The sequence below is a fragment of the Camellia sinensis genome, chromosome 2 (assembly GCF_055761805.1).
Source record: "Camellia sinensis isolate YWXY chromosome 2, ASM5576180v1, whole genome shotgun sequence".
Taxonomy (NCBI): Eukaryota; Viridiplantae; Streptophyta; class Magnoliopsida; order Ericales; family Theaceae; genus Camellia; species Camellia sinensis.
Genome location: NC_138962.1, coordinates 28,901,528 through 28,916,118, shown reverse-complemented (window position 1 = coordinate 28,916,118; position 14,591 = coordinate 28,901,528). Strand labels below are relative to the sequence as shown.

General features: G+C 32.9%; 2 protein-coding genes across 2 annotated transcripts; both read right to left on the bottom strand.

Moving 5' to 3' along the window:
- Window positions 1-2,732: 2,732 nt before the first annotated feature.
- LOC114301283 (protein LATERAL BRANCHING OXIDOREDUCTASE 1) lies at window positions 2,733-7,288 on the bottom strand. Its single transcript, XM_028246228.2, has 3 exons — window positions 6,165-7,288; window positions 4,706-5,030; window positions 2,733-3,143 (listed from the first exon to the last, which is right to left on the bottom strand). The coding sequence occupies exons 1-3, from the start codon at window positions 6,629-6,631 to the stop codon at window positions 2,880-2,882; spliced, it is 1,056 nt and encodes a 351-aa protein (XP_028102029.1). The 5' UTR covers window positions 6,632-7,288; the 3' UTR covers window positions 2,733-2,879.
- A 444-nt stretch (window positions 7,289-7,732) lies between these two features.
- Window positions 7,733-14,337, bottom strand: LOC114301276 (BAT2 domain protein). The gene is made up of 9 exons (XM_028246210.2): window positions 13,917-14,337; window positions 12,665-12,862; window positions 11,818-11,915; window positions 10,785-10,872; window positions 10,520-10,717; window positions 10,167-10,423; window positions 9,000-9,090; window positions 8,624-8,840; window positions 7,733-8,215 (listed from the first exon to the last, which is right to left on the bottom strand). Exons 1-9 carry the CDS (start codon window positions 14,121-14,123, stop codon window positions 8,004-8,006), a joined length of 1,566 nt encoding a protein of 521 aa, XP_028102011.2. The 5' UTR covers window positions 14,124-14,337; the 3' UTR covers window positions 7,733-8,003.
- Between the last annotated feature and the right edge of the window lie 254 nt (window positions 14,338-14,591).

The following is a 14,591-nucleotide window of genomic DNA, read 5'->3' as shown; positions in this document are numbered from 1 at the left end:
CATACCCGGCTCATAATTCTCCCTCTCACCACTTAAATGATTTATTTATTCAAATTAAGTTATTTTAAATATTTTAGCTTAAATAACTATCTATGGTTATTTTGTGTCTCCTATACTCTTAACATAATATTTTTCACTCTGCTGTGTGCTTAGATGTTACCTCTTTTAGGTGAAGAAATATGAAGAAGAACTGTAACCTCGTATAGTAGTAGGACTCGCACGGAATTTGATGTCAACCTGTTACATTTTGTTTTTCTTTTCTTTTTCTTTCTGTTTTTTTCTAAAATTTTGCCTCCGCATAACAAAATAATAAAAGCCTCATAGATATATTTTTGATCATTAACGAAGTAAATTTTCTATTTAATTATTTTCTTAATTCCATTGTGCCTCCACCTGCACTATTTAATTTGTTAATATTAGAATTAATTAGTAAGTCGTGATTCCAGCCCTAAGTCCTTGGAGTTAGGTTGTGACAAAAGTGTGGTTATTTTGTTTTCCCTATACTCTTGGTATAATGGGTTGTTTTGGGAAGTTAGTAAAAAGCTGACTTTTGACTTTTTATCAAGCTTTTTGGCTTTTTTAGAAGTGATTTGAGAAGTTAATAAAAAACTGATTTTTTATTTTTTAGTTTAATATTTATTTATGGTGTCAAATCAAATTAAAATGACCATAATACTCTTACCCAACATAAGAGATTTGTTTTTTTATTTTTTTTTCATAGGCCCTAATTTGTAATTTTAGGGCTGCGTTTTTTGCACTTCCCAAAGGGATTTGGTTGCGTTTTGTCAAAAAACGTGGCTTTTTACTATGTTCCCAAAATGACACAATATTTCTCATTCTATTTGTGCTTATAACTGTTACCTTCTTTAGGTGATGATATGTAAAGAAGAAATGTAATCTCGTATAGTGGGACACACACAAAATTTGATACCGACCTGCTACATTTTGTCTTTTTCTTTCTTTTTTTTTTCTAACATTTTGTCACCACATAATAAAATAATAAAAGCCCCACGGATGTATTTTCAATCATTAACGAAATAAATTTTCTATTTAATTATTTTCTTACTTCCATTCTGCCTGACTATTTAATTTATTAAAATTAAAATTAATTAATAAATTACGATTCTAATCCTAAGCCCCTAGAATTGGTCTGTAACAATAGTCACACATTTAAATTATTTCACAATATCATAAATTAAAAACATTACGTGAAACAATATCACATAATAATCCATCATTATTGAATAATTGCAAAAAATAACAAGGCAGAACGGACAAAAAGAGGGTGTGTGTTTATATGGTTTTGCGTTGCGTAATAGCATGTCAGCGAGCCACTTTCGTCTTCTCCTTTTTCTTCTTCCTTTTTTTTATATATTTATTTATATATTTTATTTATTTTAGATAAATTTCACTTTACCCTCTTTAATTATTATCTCGTATTATTTTATTTTAATTAAAATTTACAACAATTAACCCTCTCAATTATTATTGTTTTTAATTTAAATCATTAGGACTAAAATACTTTTTTATCAATAAGATAAATTACATTTTATCACTCAATATCACTTTATCTTTTTAAACTATCACCCAATGTTATTTTCAATTTAGAACTTTTAATTTATTTTTATTTTATTACTAAATTAATTTTTAGTTTCTTAAAAAAAATTAAACAAATTTTAAAAATTTAACCAAATAAAGCGAAAATATTTATAAAAGAATCTAAAAAAGTTCACCAAAAACAAAAAAAAACAAAAAAAAAATGTTTGTTTTTTATTTTTTTCGTCTTTAGTGATTTTTTAAAAATTTCTTCACAAATATTTGATTTTCAGGTGCATCTTAAAATTTATAATTATTGATTAATATATAAAAAAAATATTAAAAACAAATGAATTAAGAAAAACTATATATATATATAAACCTTTAAATTTTTATTTTAAATTAAAAATCAAACCTTTTTTTTAGAGAGAGGACTACAAAAATAGAAAATGTTTGTTTTTATTTTTTTTCGTTTTAGTGATTTTTTAAAAATTTCTTCACAAATATTTGATTTTTAAGTGCATCTTAAAATTTATAATTATTGATTAATATATTAAAAAAATAAAATTAAGAAAAACTATATATATATAAAAAAATTAAAATTTTATTTTAAATTAAAAATCAAACCGTTTTTTTAGTTGAGGGATAGAGTGATATTGAGTGATAGTTTAAGGAAATAAAGTGTAATTTACTTCCACAGTTAAAAAGGTATTTTCCTTATTAAGGTCTAAATTAAAAAAAAAAACAAAACTTTTTTTTCACAATCTCTCCTTTTCTATTCCTTTGGTATCTACTTTTATTACAAAAAAGACGAAATATCATTTTGCCTCTCAAATTTTCACATGTTTTTTAATTTGACCACCAGATTTTGTATAAACTTTTGAATTTTGATCAATTTAACCTATGTCATCATATTTCGCCTACAATGAAACGGAGCTTGTTGACGTGTCATCAAATTTCATTTGAAATTTCATTTTACCTCCTAAACTATAACTTAAAAATCAATTAACCCTCCAAATATTTAAAAAAAAAATTAAAAAGAAAATTTAAATATCTAATAAATAATTTTTTATCTCAATAATAAAAAAAAATTCTATTGTGTCTACAAAAGAAAATTAATAATTTATTTTTAAAACATGTTTATCGTTCAATTTTTCAAAAATAAACTAAAACAATATGAAATAAGCAAATAGAAGTTTTGCTAGAATTCAGTTTTATTATAATTGCAAATTCAATCTCCATACAAACTTAGCCAAGCTTCTAAAGTTTTATACAGTACGGATAGCCAAGGAAAAGCTAGAACAACATATTATTATTATTTCTTGTACATACATATAATTCTATCATCCTGATGTCTTAAAATGATAAACTTGGAGGTTTTCGACATCGAGCTTCTTGAAATTGCTAAGGGCTCTGGCGCTGACAAACTTTCCCCAGTTGAATGCCCTATACTTGGCCGGGTTTTGCTCATTCGCCACCAGCTCTGCCACAGGTTCCACCATGGTGTAGTGTGCTGGGTTGAAGAAGAATGGAATGGAAAACCTTTCCCTCTCGGAGTTCACCATCACCCTGTGCTCCACACTCTCATACTTGTCATTGCTCCAAACCTGTGTACAAATATTAAAATCATTTTGGCCAACCATATAAAGCCTCTGTTTGGCAAGTTGGTTTATGGGTTTTTTTTTGACAATTTTAGTCACAAAAGATAAAATAGGCTATTTTAACTACAACAAACAAAATATCACATCCAACCCATAATTATTACATTATTCTCTCACAAAAAAAGTCAAAAAAATTAAAAAATCAAAAAGTCCTTCCCAAACCAAACTTTTTAACCCAGGCTAAAATAGCCAAAAAAGTCAAAAAGTCAACTCACTTCCCAAATGAAAATAACCCTTTTGAATTACATATGGATTGGTTTGAGAAGTGGGTTGGCTTTTTGACTTTTTTTAACTATTTTAGCCTGGGCTAAAAAGTTTAGTTTGAGAAGGACTTTTTGATTTTTTTGACTTTTTTTTGTGAGAGAAGAGTGTAATGATTATGGATTGGATGTGATATTTTATTATTTGTGACTAAAATAACCTATTTTATTTTTTGTGACTAAAATAGCCAAAAAAACCCAACCTAACTCTTTCCAAACGGAGCTTATCAAGAATTGGTAGAAACAAATAAATTAGTTATAAACAATAAAAGGAAAAAAGGACGATTGGTTTGATATTAGGGTAATGTTTAAGTGTGCAACCCTCTTAAGGTTGCACACCATGTGCAAGGTGTAAATGCAAAAAAATATCGTAAACATACACTTAAGAAGGTGTAAATGCAAGATCGTAAATACCTTGCATATATACAAGGCACACTTAAAAAAAGTCCTTCATATTATTGTAAGTGAAAGTGACACTACACCTTATCACTATTTCAATTTTGACAATTCACCTAGAGGTAATCATAATGTGCCACATGCATATAATTTTGACATAATTCTCTTGCCTCAGTTATCACGTCAATGGTTTATTTATTTATTTTTGGCTGATAAATATCACTTCAATGATTTCTTGCAAGGAATTGTGTGCAATATATGAAATTTAGAAGCTATAGGAGGTGTTTATGAAATTATTTATTATTATTTTAGAAGTTTGTATCAAAATTTAGCACAACTTCTACTTAGATTTTGGTTCCGTTTGGGAAGAAGAAAGCTAGATTTTTTTGGTTAAAATAGTCACAAAAAATAAAATAGGTTATTTTAGTCATAAAAAAAAACATCAAATTCAACTCATAATCATTACAATCCTCTCTCACAAAAAAAGTCAAAAAAGCTAAAAAGCTAAAAAGCTAAAAAGTCCTTTCCAAACCAGACTAAAATAGCCCAGACTAAAAAAGCCGAAAAGCCAATCTACTTCCCAAACGGAGACTTTATAAAACAAAAAATATCTCGTTTGAGGAGGGACTATTTTAATTAAAAAGTTAAAAAATTATTTAAAATTATTACATCATTTCTCTATTTTTTTGTATATTTTTTGTAAAAAATTAAAAAATTATTAAAATAACCTGTTTTCAAGCGAGGCCTAAATAAATTTTGAAAAAAATTGATTATTAAAAGATGAATGTTATTAACTTTTTGTATTTAAATTGTCCGTCGTTGTACCAAACAGATTGACCGGGAAGTTGTTACCTGAATAAGATCACCCACATTAACAATGTAAGCATCCGGGGTAGGTTTAACTCGAACCCATTCTCCATCCTTGCGCTTAACTTCGAGGCCTCCAACATCATCCTGAGCAAGGACAGTCAAGGCACCGGCATCCTTGTGTCGACCAACACCGAGGGCAAGGTCAGGAATGGGGCAACGCGGATAGTAGTTGAGTCGCGTGAAGCTTGTTTGATCTTTGAAGCAGCCACTGAACCGGTTTGCGGGCAGCCCTAAGCTCAGGGAGATGAGTTCCAAAAGCTTGTGAGACAGTTTTTCTGTTTCTCTAGTGTACTCTTCACATGCCTCCCTGGTCACAAGGCAGGGCTATTAGGTTACATATGATTCAAGTTTAAGAACAACAAGAAGCTGTTTGGCTACTCCTCTTTAGAACAATTTAACAATATTCTCAATATATGCTTGCCAATGTACCAAAGAACAATAAATCTACGAAAATAGAACACATCTTTTTATAAAAAATCACTAATGATGTGTTTAGTTGAGAAATTTGAAAAGAAAAATGAAAAAGTTAAGTTTCACTTAATTTCACACACATTTTTTTTTTATCTTTTTAAATTTCTCTCTCAATCTTCCAATCAAACACGACATAAAGAAGTCAATTCTCAAATAAACCCTAAATATAGGTAATTTGCCTTTCCCCTTTTTCTCAACCCTTATCCTATATCTCCGATCCCATTGTGTGTGGGTTTTCTCCGCTCCGAAAAGAAAATGGGAAGGGAATTGGATTTACTTCCCCACCCTGTTTTCTCAACTCTCACCCTGATTTTATTAATTATATGGTAATTGGGCTTCCTTGAATCCAAATCTAAACAAGTGGCTATCGTTCAAAACCGTGAGATAAAGGATATGGGTAGACTAGACATCCAATTGAGAGTCTCAAACTAGAGAGAAGCACGGCCTTTTTATTATCTCTCATCTTTAATCATTCTAACTCTTTTTAGAACATTTCCAATCTTTCATATTTCTTTTATTAAATTTAAATTTGATTATTTTTTTATCAAATTTGATGAAAAGAGAAATTTTAAACAGATTATGATTAAAAAAAAATGAGAGTTTTTCGTATCAAATCAAATTTTTTATTCAAATTTAAAATCAAATTAAATAAAAACAAATTTGATGAAAAGAGAAATTTTAAACAGATTATGATTAAAAAAAAATGAGAGTTTTTCGTATCAAATCAAATTTTTTATTCAAATTTAAAATCAAATTAAATAAAAACAAAAAAATTGATAAAAAATTAGAGAGGCTCTTACTCATCAATCTTTTATCTTTCTTATATCATCTCTCTCATTAACTAACACAATCATTCTTCCGAGTGACAAATTCAAAAATAATTTCAACCCCTTCCAAAAAGCATGAATATCAACCAAGCCAAGCCATCATACATTGAAGCACGATCTTCAACAATAAAACACAAATTCACCTGAATTTAGGAGGATACTGAGGCCATTGAGTGAGCAACATAATCACTTCCTCATCACCATCTTCATGAGAAGCCGGAATCAGCGTCGGAACCTGCATCACAAAATCAAAAACCTCTTTCCAATCCCTGACGTTCTTGGTGTGCTCTCCATCATAATACCCCATCGGATTCAACTCATCTCTCTTCACCTTGCTCTTCTGCTCTATTGACTGTTTAAAAAACTCTCTCGACACCGACTCAATTGCTTGGCGATAGTTGACAGAGACTCCATGGTTGATGACCTGGAAGAATCCCCAGTCCTTGCACGCATTGCCTATCTCGGCTACGAGGTTTTCCATGGCGGTGGAGTCGGGTGGAGAGTTGTGAAGTGGAGAGAGATCGATGAGTGGAATACCCTCGGCTTCGGTGGAGGCGAGTTTGGGCCTGTGTTCCGTGGATTGGATGAATGATGGATCGATCTCTCCCATTGTTTAGAGAGCAACAGAAGATGCTGAGGGTTTTTTTTCAAGGAAATGTTGGTCGAGACAGTGAAATTTTGGAGGGACATATATAGAAGGCAGGGAAGAGTGTAGTAATGTAATATATACATTGAACCTGGACAGGTTTTTCTGGTAAATCATATTATTGTGGTGAGCAGGTTGATAATGTTTACAGTTTGTTGATTTTTTAGAAAAAAATAATAATAATAAATATGTTTGATATACATATAATTTTAGTTGAAAGTAATTGTTCACAGTTGAAGAGGGTAGGTGAGAGTGGTTAGCGGTGGTCGAAAATAGCTATTAGCTCAAAAAGAAGGGTAGTCGTAGCTAGTTACTGACTTGTAAGAGGTGGTGGTCAAAAGTAATTATCGATAGTTAAAAATGTTGGTACAAAGTGATTGTTGGTCATCGGAAGTGATAGCCAAGATAGTTTTTGTACCCAATTTGGTTTGCCAATGGTGGTGACAAGCAGTGAATGGTGGCTAGTGAGTGTGGGAGGATTGGATTTTTTTTATTTTTTTTTTTATTACAGGAATTGTTTATTTTTATTTTAAAAAAAAAAAATTGTAAACAGTAAAATAGGCATAAAATAGTTCATGTTTAAGCTTTTAGTTTTTTTTTTATAAATATATATATATATATATATAAATAGAAATCTGTGAAGATAAATATTACTAAACAAACCCAAAACAGGACCTACCATATTCAATTTTATGTTCTTTTGTTTCATTTGCTCAATCATATTTCGATATTTTCCCACATCGTATGATTGAAAATGCTTTACAAATAGCCGAACAGAAATTTTAAAGACTGAAAAATGTGTAGCAATCTAATATAAATTGAATCTGGATAATTTCCCTGCCCTGAAACTCTGACCACAGGGGGAAAAGAACATAAATTTTGAAAATAGAGAATCAACCCCCTGGCTAAAGAAAAAATATTAAATGCCTTTTAAAACAATATTTCATACCAATTACGAATTAACACATTTTACGTTATCTCTTAAAATACCAACATAAAAGCGATTCCCTCTGTTTAAATCAATAAACTACTAAGTCGAAACACTATATTAACTAGCTCCAAGAATACCAAACAATTAGACAAAGCTTTATTACACAGCAAGTGACTATCTAGAATCCATAAATGATAAGCATAAAAGACTTTCTTTTTCTCAATCCATGTCAAATCTATGTTCTTTCCCTTAGAAAAATGATGGGAAATAGACAGTTCAACAACTGCAAATTGTAGACTTTTCCAATACAAGGTTTCTTCTACTCTTGAGAAGAACCATTCAGAAGTCAGGTATTTACAAATAGAAATAGTAAGATAATAACCAAGCAAGTAAAGAACTCAAACTTCAAGCTGCTGGCATCGAGGTTGAAAGAACTACATACGATAAGTATTGGAGCCCATCCTGAATTTTTCCCACGGCTGTGTTCTGATCAGAACGAAGATTCTCGGAGAATGCATTGGCTTTTTCTTGAATTGATTTCTGTGGAAGAACTTCTTGCGAGTCAGCGGTTGCACCTTTTATGGCTGCTATGTAAGCTTCGGCTACGTCAGCTATGCCTGTGCAACAAACATGGTCCATTTGATGTTCAGTTTAAGTATTTGATCATTAATCAATAATCCCAATTCAGAGAAGGACCATTTTGTCATTAATCATTTCATGCAACTTTCACGGAAAAAAGTAAAAGATATACATGGTCTCAAGCAAAAGTAAAAAATGTTTTCAATTCGGTTTATTAGGTATTTTCAGCAACCCTTGGCTTAAAATGAATAAATTTTGACACTTTCCCGACTTATAATCGGCTATAATTGCAATTACTTCTTTTTTTTTACCCCTATCAGCTGGAGGAGGGGGGATTCAAATAGAAGTCAAGGTTAATATTTTTTTATGCAAGCAGAAAACCCTTTCATTCAATAAACTCAAAACCAATATGGTTACAACCAAGAAGTAATGCTAGGCAAACATACCAGTGGCAAAACTGTTGCACACTGCTTCCACATTTCCAGTCATTGATTGTGCCCTTGTTCTGATTATCTCAGCTTTTTCGACAGAATCCTCTGGCCAATTGATCTCCAACATATCCTCATCAACATCTTTGTCCTGGCCTTTGTTTGCATTAGATATGACTGATTTCCCAAGCATCAGAAGCTGGGACACTGCATAGCAGCACATTTCCGAGAGCCTCTGCATGGACAAGCACAGAAATTTCATTGCCAATTACATCCACTATTCTATATGACCCATTGACAGTAACTTATCTTCTTCTTCTTTTAATTTTATTTTAAAAAAAAAAAAAAAAAAATTCAAAAGAAAGATGCAGTAAAACTCAAAACATCAGCATACATGAACCCCCTCTGAATGAAGAGAATCCAATCTACCAGCAGTTCTCTGGACTACGTCATTTGTGGCCAGTCCTGCTAGTGTGCTCGTGAAGCTGCAATATATCAAGAAAGTATAAGATACTGCAACTGCAAACTCGCTACCCTGTACAAGTTTCAAGCTTCTTTCACAATGTTCACGTGGATTGAAAGATGAAAGGAATAGATGGCCATTAAATAGTTCAGTTGCAATTAACAGTTGCGTGGTTTTGTTCTCTAACTCAAATTCTGAATTCCTTGCCTAGGCAGTCTTCTTCAGAGTTTAGACTTTCTAATCAAATTTTCTTTCAAAGTCATACATATCATATTGATCTACTTCAAACTAGATTAGTAATAGAGAACTAAGTAACTAACTAGCTACAATAATGTTAAACAAGCGTTTTCAGAAGCATAAGAAGTGATAAGCGCCTCATAAAAGCCATCAGGCACAACACTAGGCATTGTTGACTCAACACTACTTGTCAAATATGCCTTGGGTGGGGTGGGGTGGGGTGGGGTGGGAATAAAGCACCCACCCAATAGATCACATTAAGGTTGTGTTTGGATTATGAATTTAGGTAGGCATTTTGATAGGGAAAGGGAAAATGTGGGTGATGTGAATGGAAATATAACTACATCTCACACACCTTATTATTTATTTATTTATAAATGTGGTAGGAGAGGAGGGAAGCGTTGCAGGGGTGGCAGGTAGTGCCGGGAAATGTGACAGGTTATTTATAAATGTTCTGATTATCTTAATGGTAAGGAAGGCAAATTGCAAATTTGTCAAAACCACATGAGGGTCATTGGCAAAATTTAAATGATACAAGGGGATAAAGTGCTTCGAGGCCAAATCAAACGGAGGGTAAATAAATCTTGCCCAAAACTTTAAAAGTTGAGACACAACTCTAAATAGGTTTTTTGTTGTATAGACCACCCTTGAGTGGCACAATATAGGAAATCACCAAATAGATCCTTACGATATAAAGGAAATTGGGTCTTAACAAACTAAAGAAGTCAAAAAAAAAAAAAATCACCTCCCACCCCCAACATCTTCACTCGTGATGCAGACAACACAGGTTATACCTACTTAATAGCATTAATAGAGTTGAAAACTGAAGGGAGAAAAACAGATTGTCTGGGGCAAGATTACCCCGCAGCCATTTCAGCAGCCTTTTTGACACTTGAGTCGTGTAGATTCTTCATCTCATCAGCACTCCCCTCAGCTCCAGTCTCTATTTTCTTTCCTTTTCCTGATGCTGTGGCACTTTCATCAATTTCAGAACTTGAACTGAAAATTTGTTGCACCTGTTTTAGCTTTCCGTCATAAAAGGACTTCTGTTCGGATAATAGCTTCGCTTTTCTTCGGTTAAATAACAAAGCATAGTGGTTGGACAAAGACTCCAACTCCTGAAGATAATAGCTATTTAGAATCTTAAGCCAGAACTAACATTCCAGATGGCATTGAATTGAAAGACATCGAACCAAGAAGATAAAGAAGGTGACCTCCAACTGTTCTGGACCTCCGTATATGTAGAAGCATCTATCAAATGTCACTTCTTCAAACAATTGATCCTCATCATCTTGTGCCTGACCTCCCTTCTTATCAACTTCAATACCAGTTTCTGTAATCAGAAGATCCATGGTCTCCTTGCCTACAAGCTCAAGCACTTGCATTCCCTTTGCAGTAAAAGCTTTTCCACTCTATAAAACAATGGAACAGAAATAAGTTACTACGAGCAATTAATAAGATGATGAGTGTCATGAGTACCTCTATGAAGGATGGGGCAACAGAACCAGCCACGGGTATACCCCCCTGTTGAATAGATTCAGCAATGTTTACAGCAGAGTTCTCAAGCCTGAAAAAAACAAGAGACAAAAATCATTCAATTAGCAGAAAAAAATTTAGGACCTTCTGGGCAAAGAAATAAGTGACTGTGACCCCATCAACCAGAGTCTACCACAATAATTAGTCAACAGGCATCTACAAGTTTGCACACACAACTTTCATATATTCAGTATTTTTAAAATTTCCTGGATTCTGGAAGTTTCTCTGAATGTTAATTGAAAATCAAAGGATTCCAACTGCCTCACCTACAACATTAAAAGTTATACCACTTCAAAAACAAGTTGTAACAATAACAGTGAAAGAGTAGCCACTCACTACTCTTTGACTATATCTAGGAGTACTTATATTTATATTGACTATATCTAGAAGTACTTATATTTATATACTTAATGATTTCTAAACATACATGGATATACCCCACAACACAACATTCTGACAAGTATCATACCATCAAAATTACCTTCCAGGACATCACTTTCTCATCCAATCATCTAAATGATGTAATACCATTTGGCAACCTAAAAATAATTCATCTTTTTATCTTTTTTCCATCATATCGCCTCTCTACTTTTCTGCACATCTTTTCATAAAAAGACAAAAAGTACACTCATTTAGGTCATCCCAAACAACCCCTTAGGGCTATTTTGAGAAGATGGTTATAATCAGCTTAAGCAGCTTATAAGCAGCTTTTTTGTGAGAGAGGAAGTGGGTTATAATCTGGGAAGTGGATTATAACCCACTTCCCAAAATAGGCCTTAGTATAAGAACCTTGACCCTTGCCGTCCTAAACACAAGTATGCATAATCATTAACTTCTTGAGAAAGTACACTAATAAAGAATCTGAAGTCTCATCTGGCATACACTTCAATTTGTGTATAACGAATGCAGTTTTCATGAGAATAATTAATTATAAAAAGAGTATATTTTAAAAAGTTGAGTTGTAATGAAGTCATACTTTTGAACAAAATCAGAACCCCCTCTTAATGCGCTTCCTAATGCCTGCCATGCCCCTGAAGCAAAATTCTCCACAGAACTATCAAGAACCTTTAAACCCTGCAAAAATTGAAAAGTAAGTAGAACTCATTATTAAGGCCCCCTTTGGTGCAGCTGCAGCTTCTAGCAAAGCTAAAAGTCGATAATCTTCCCACACCCTTTCACCTTCCCAATAATCAATTTATGAAAGTCATTTTTGTTTCTCAAAAATTGTAAACAAAAAAACACTACACCAAACACACAGACACAAATTCACAAAATAAAAAAAGAAGAAAAAAACCATAAACACCACCATAAGCTGCACCAAAAAGGGCTTAATAATAAATTAGTAAAACTGACACTTTGAAATGAATTAAAGCAAATCAACTAAACAAAAATACACCCCAAGAATTTGTCAAATGCAACCCATAACCATCACATACAATATTTCAGACAGCAACTTCAAGAAACAATTACCAAACAAATTTAGTCATAAGATCCAAGACATAAAGAGTAGTAGAAAAAGAGGTAGGTTTCGTAATCGGAGGTAGAACTAGTGCCCCCATTTTAAGTTTTAACTCAAAAAAAGAATGAGATAGAAATCTGAGGACGGGCAAAAAAATAGTAAAGCCTAAATCAGTACACAGTCCATCCTCCCAGAATCATGGATTGATGAAACTAACACAAGTTTAGGGAGAGCGAATTTAAAGGACGAATGGCCTATGTAAACTAATATCGAGGGTATGAAAAAGGAAATAATGCACCTCTGAAATCAAAGAAAAGAAAAACCCAAGATACAATTTATTTAAATTCTCATATTTGAGACATGCCTGGCCAAGGATTGTATCTTCACTAGCCTTTCCCAATTTATCCAAAGCAGCCTTCCGCCGTTTATCATTCTCATCTTCACTTTCTCCTTCAACTGCAGATCCTTTCATATCATCCTCCTTCGAAGATTCTGAGTCCTCCTCAACCACATTCTGCATATCCGCAATGCTCTTTGCTGCAGTCTTGGCAGCCTCAACAGCCTGCAGCATGAAACCATAACTTAACAAGGTTGCAAATAATCTACCAAGGACATCATGCAGCATAGCACTGAATGTTAGGAAAATAACACATGGACATTCCAGAACCATGTTTATGTATTGTCTCCCTCATTTTAGATTGAAAAGCATAATTGTCTATTTTGTATAGTTGGTTCTCAGGTTGTGTAAACCAATATTACCAATTTCTGAATTTTGTAGAGAATATTTTAGTGTAGACAAATGCTAAAGAATGCCCCTAGGGCATTGTTTTATATTGGGATTGAGCTAAAAAGTGTTTTGAAAATAGGCGAAAATGTTAAAAAGGGCATTGATTTTAGTAAAAAAGTGCATTAAATTCAGTGAAAGTGTCTTGTGCTCTTCTCTTTTTTTGTGCTCTTCTTGTGCCCTAGGAGCACTTATCAGCAAGACCCTTGGAATTCATCCAAACAACAATTAAAAACGGTTTTCTTAGTCAAATCCACCTTAATTTCATTGCTCCATAAGGCCAAACATTTCATTGCGGATTATACACGAACGCATCCCCATACAAATAAGGCTAGAGTCAAATCCAGCTTCACTTCATTCTATCCACACCTAATGAAAGCTGCTACTACCCAACCACAAGACCAAGTATTCTCCAAAATATGGTATAACGTTTTAGGTTAATTATCTTAACAGAAGTACTGCAACACAAACATAGTATAAAATTTGAAAAAGAAAGAAAGAAAACAAGTACTAAGAAGAAGTGTACATAAACAAAGCACATTTAGGTTACTTAATAGTTGAATGTCTATCCAAAATTGGAAATCTAAAACACATTAATGCTTGAACACAATTGCAGATCTAATTATTCAAGCATCCCCAAATGCAAATAAATAAATCCACTAAAATTACTAATCGTAGCCCCAATAAAAGAAAATTAATAGCTCACTAAACCTAAAAAATGAAGATTGCCCCTTTTCACCCGACATTTTCTCGGCAACCAAACAGACCATAAATTCTCGGAAAACTAAACAAACAAAAAAAAAAAACTCAGATTGGAGAGAAAGACGGTTACATTGCGAGAGATCTCTTCGGCAGCGACAGTAGCGGCCTTCTGGAGATCTGACAAAACAGAGAACGGAGAGAAACCCCAACCGCCCCATCCACCACCACCACCCCCTTGTTTTGGCGGCGGCGCTGCTGCTTCTTCTGGTGGTGGTGGTGCCACTTCTTGAGGTTTTTCCTTCTCTTCTTTTGGGGACTTGGATGTGTTGTCTTCCATATTCAGAAACAGGTAATTGAAAATTTATGTATTTTTCTATTAGCTGTGTTGTGTGTGTGTTTGGATCTAGACTTCGATTTTCTTTCTGTGGACTCTCTAGCAAGTTGGATGATTTTGATGATGGTGTTGTTTGGTTGTGATGTTTGATCTTTAACTGCCGAAACAAAAAGAACTTCCCGATCTGACTGAACGTGTGTTTCAAGGCAATGACCATTCAACCGACGTCGTTTTTGATGATTTTTATTCACAACGATGACGTCATTTTTTCATTTTTTTTTTAAACAAAAAAATTCATTTCAATATTAAATAGGTTTATTTTTCTTTTCATTTTTTACCCTCTTTAGATTATTTTTTTAATTGGACCCCCAAATTCAATTGAGAATTGGACAATGCGCATCCTCAAGCAAAGTTGACTTTTTTAACTTTTTAATTTTTTAGTATTTTAGATTTCATTTGTCAATTATATAT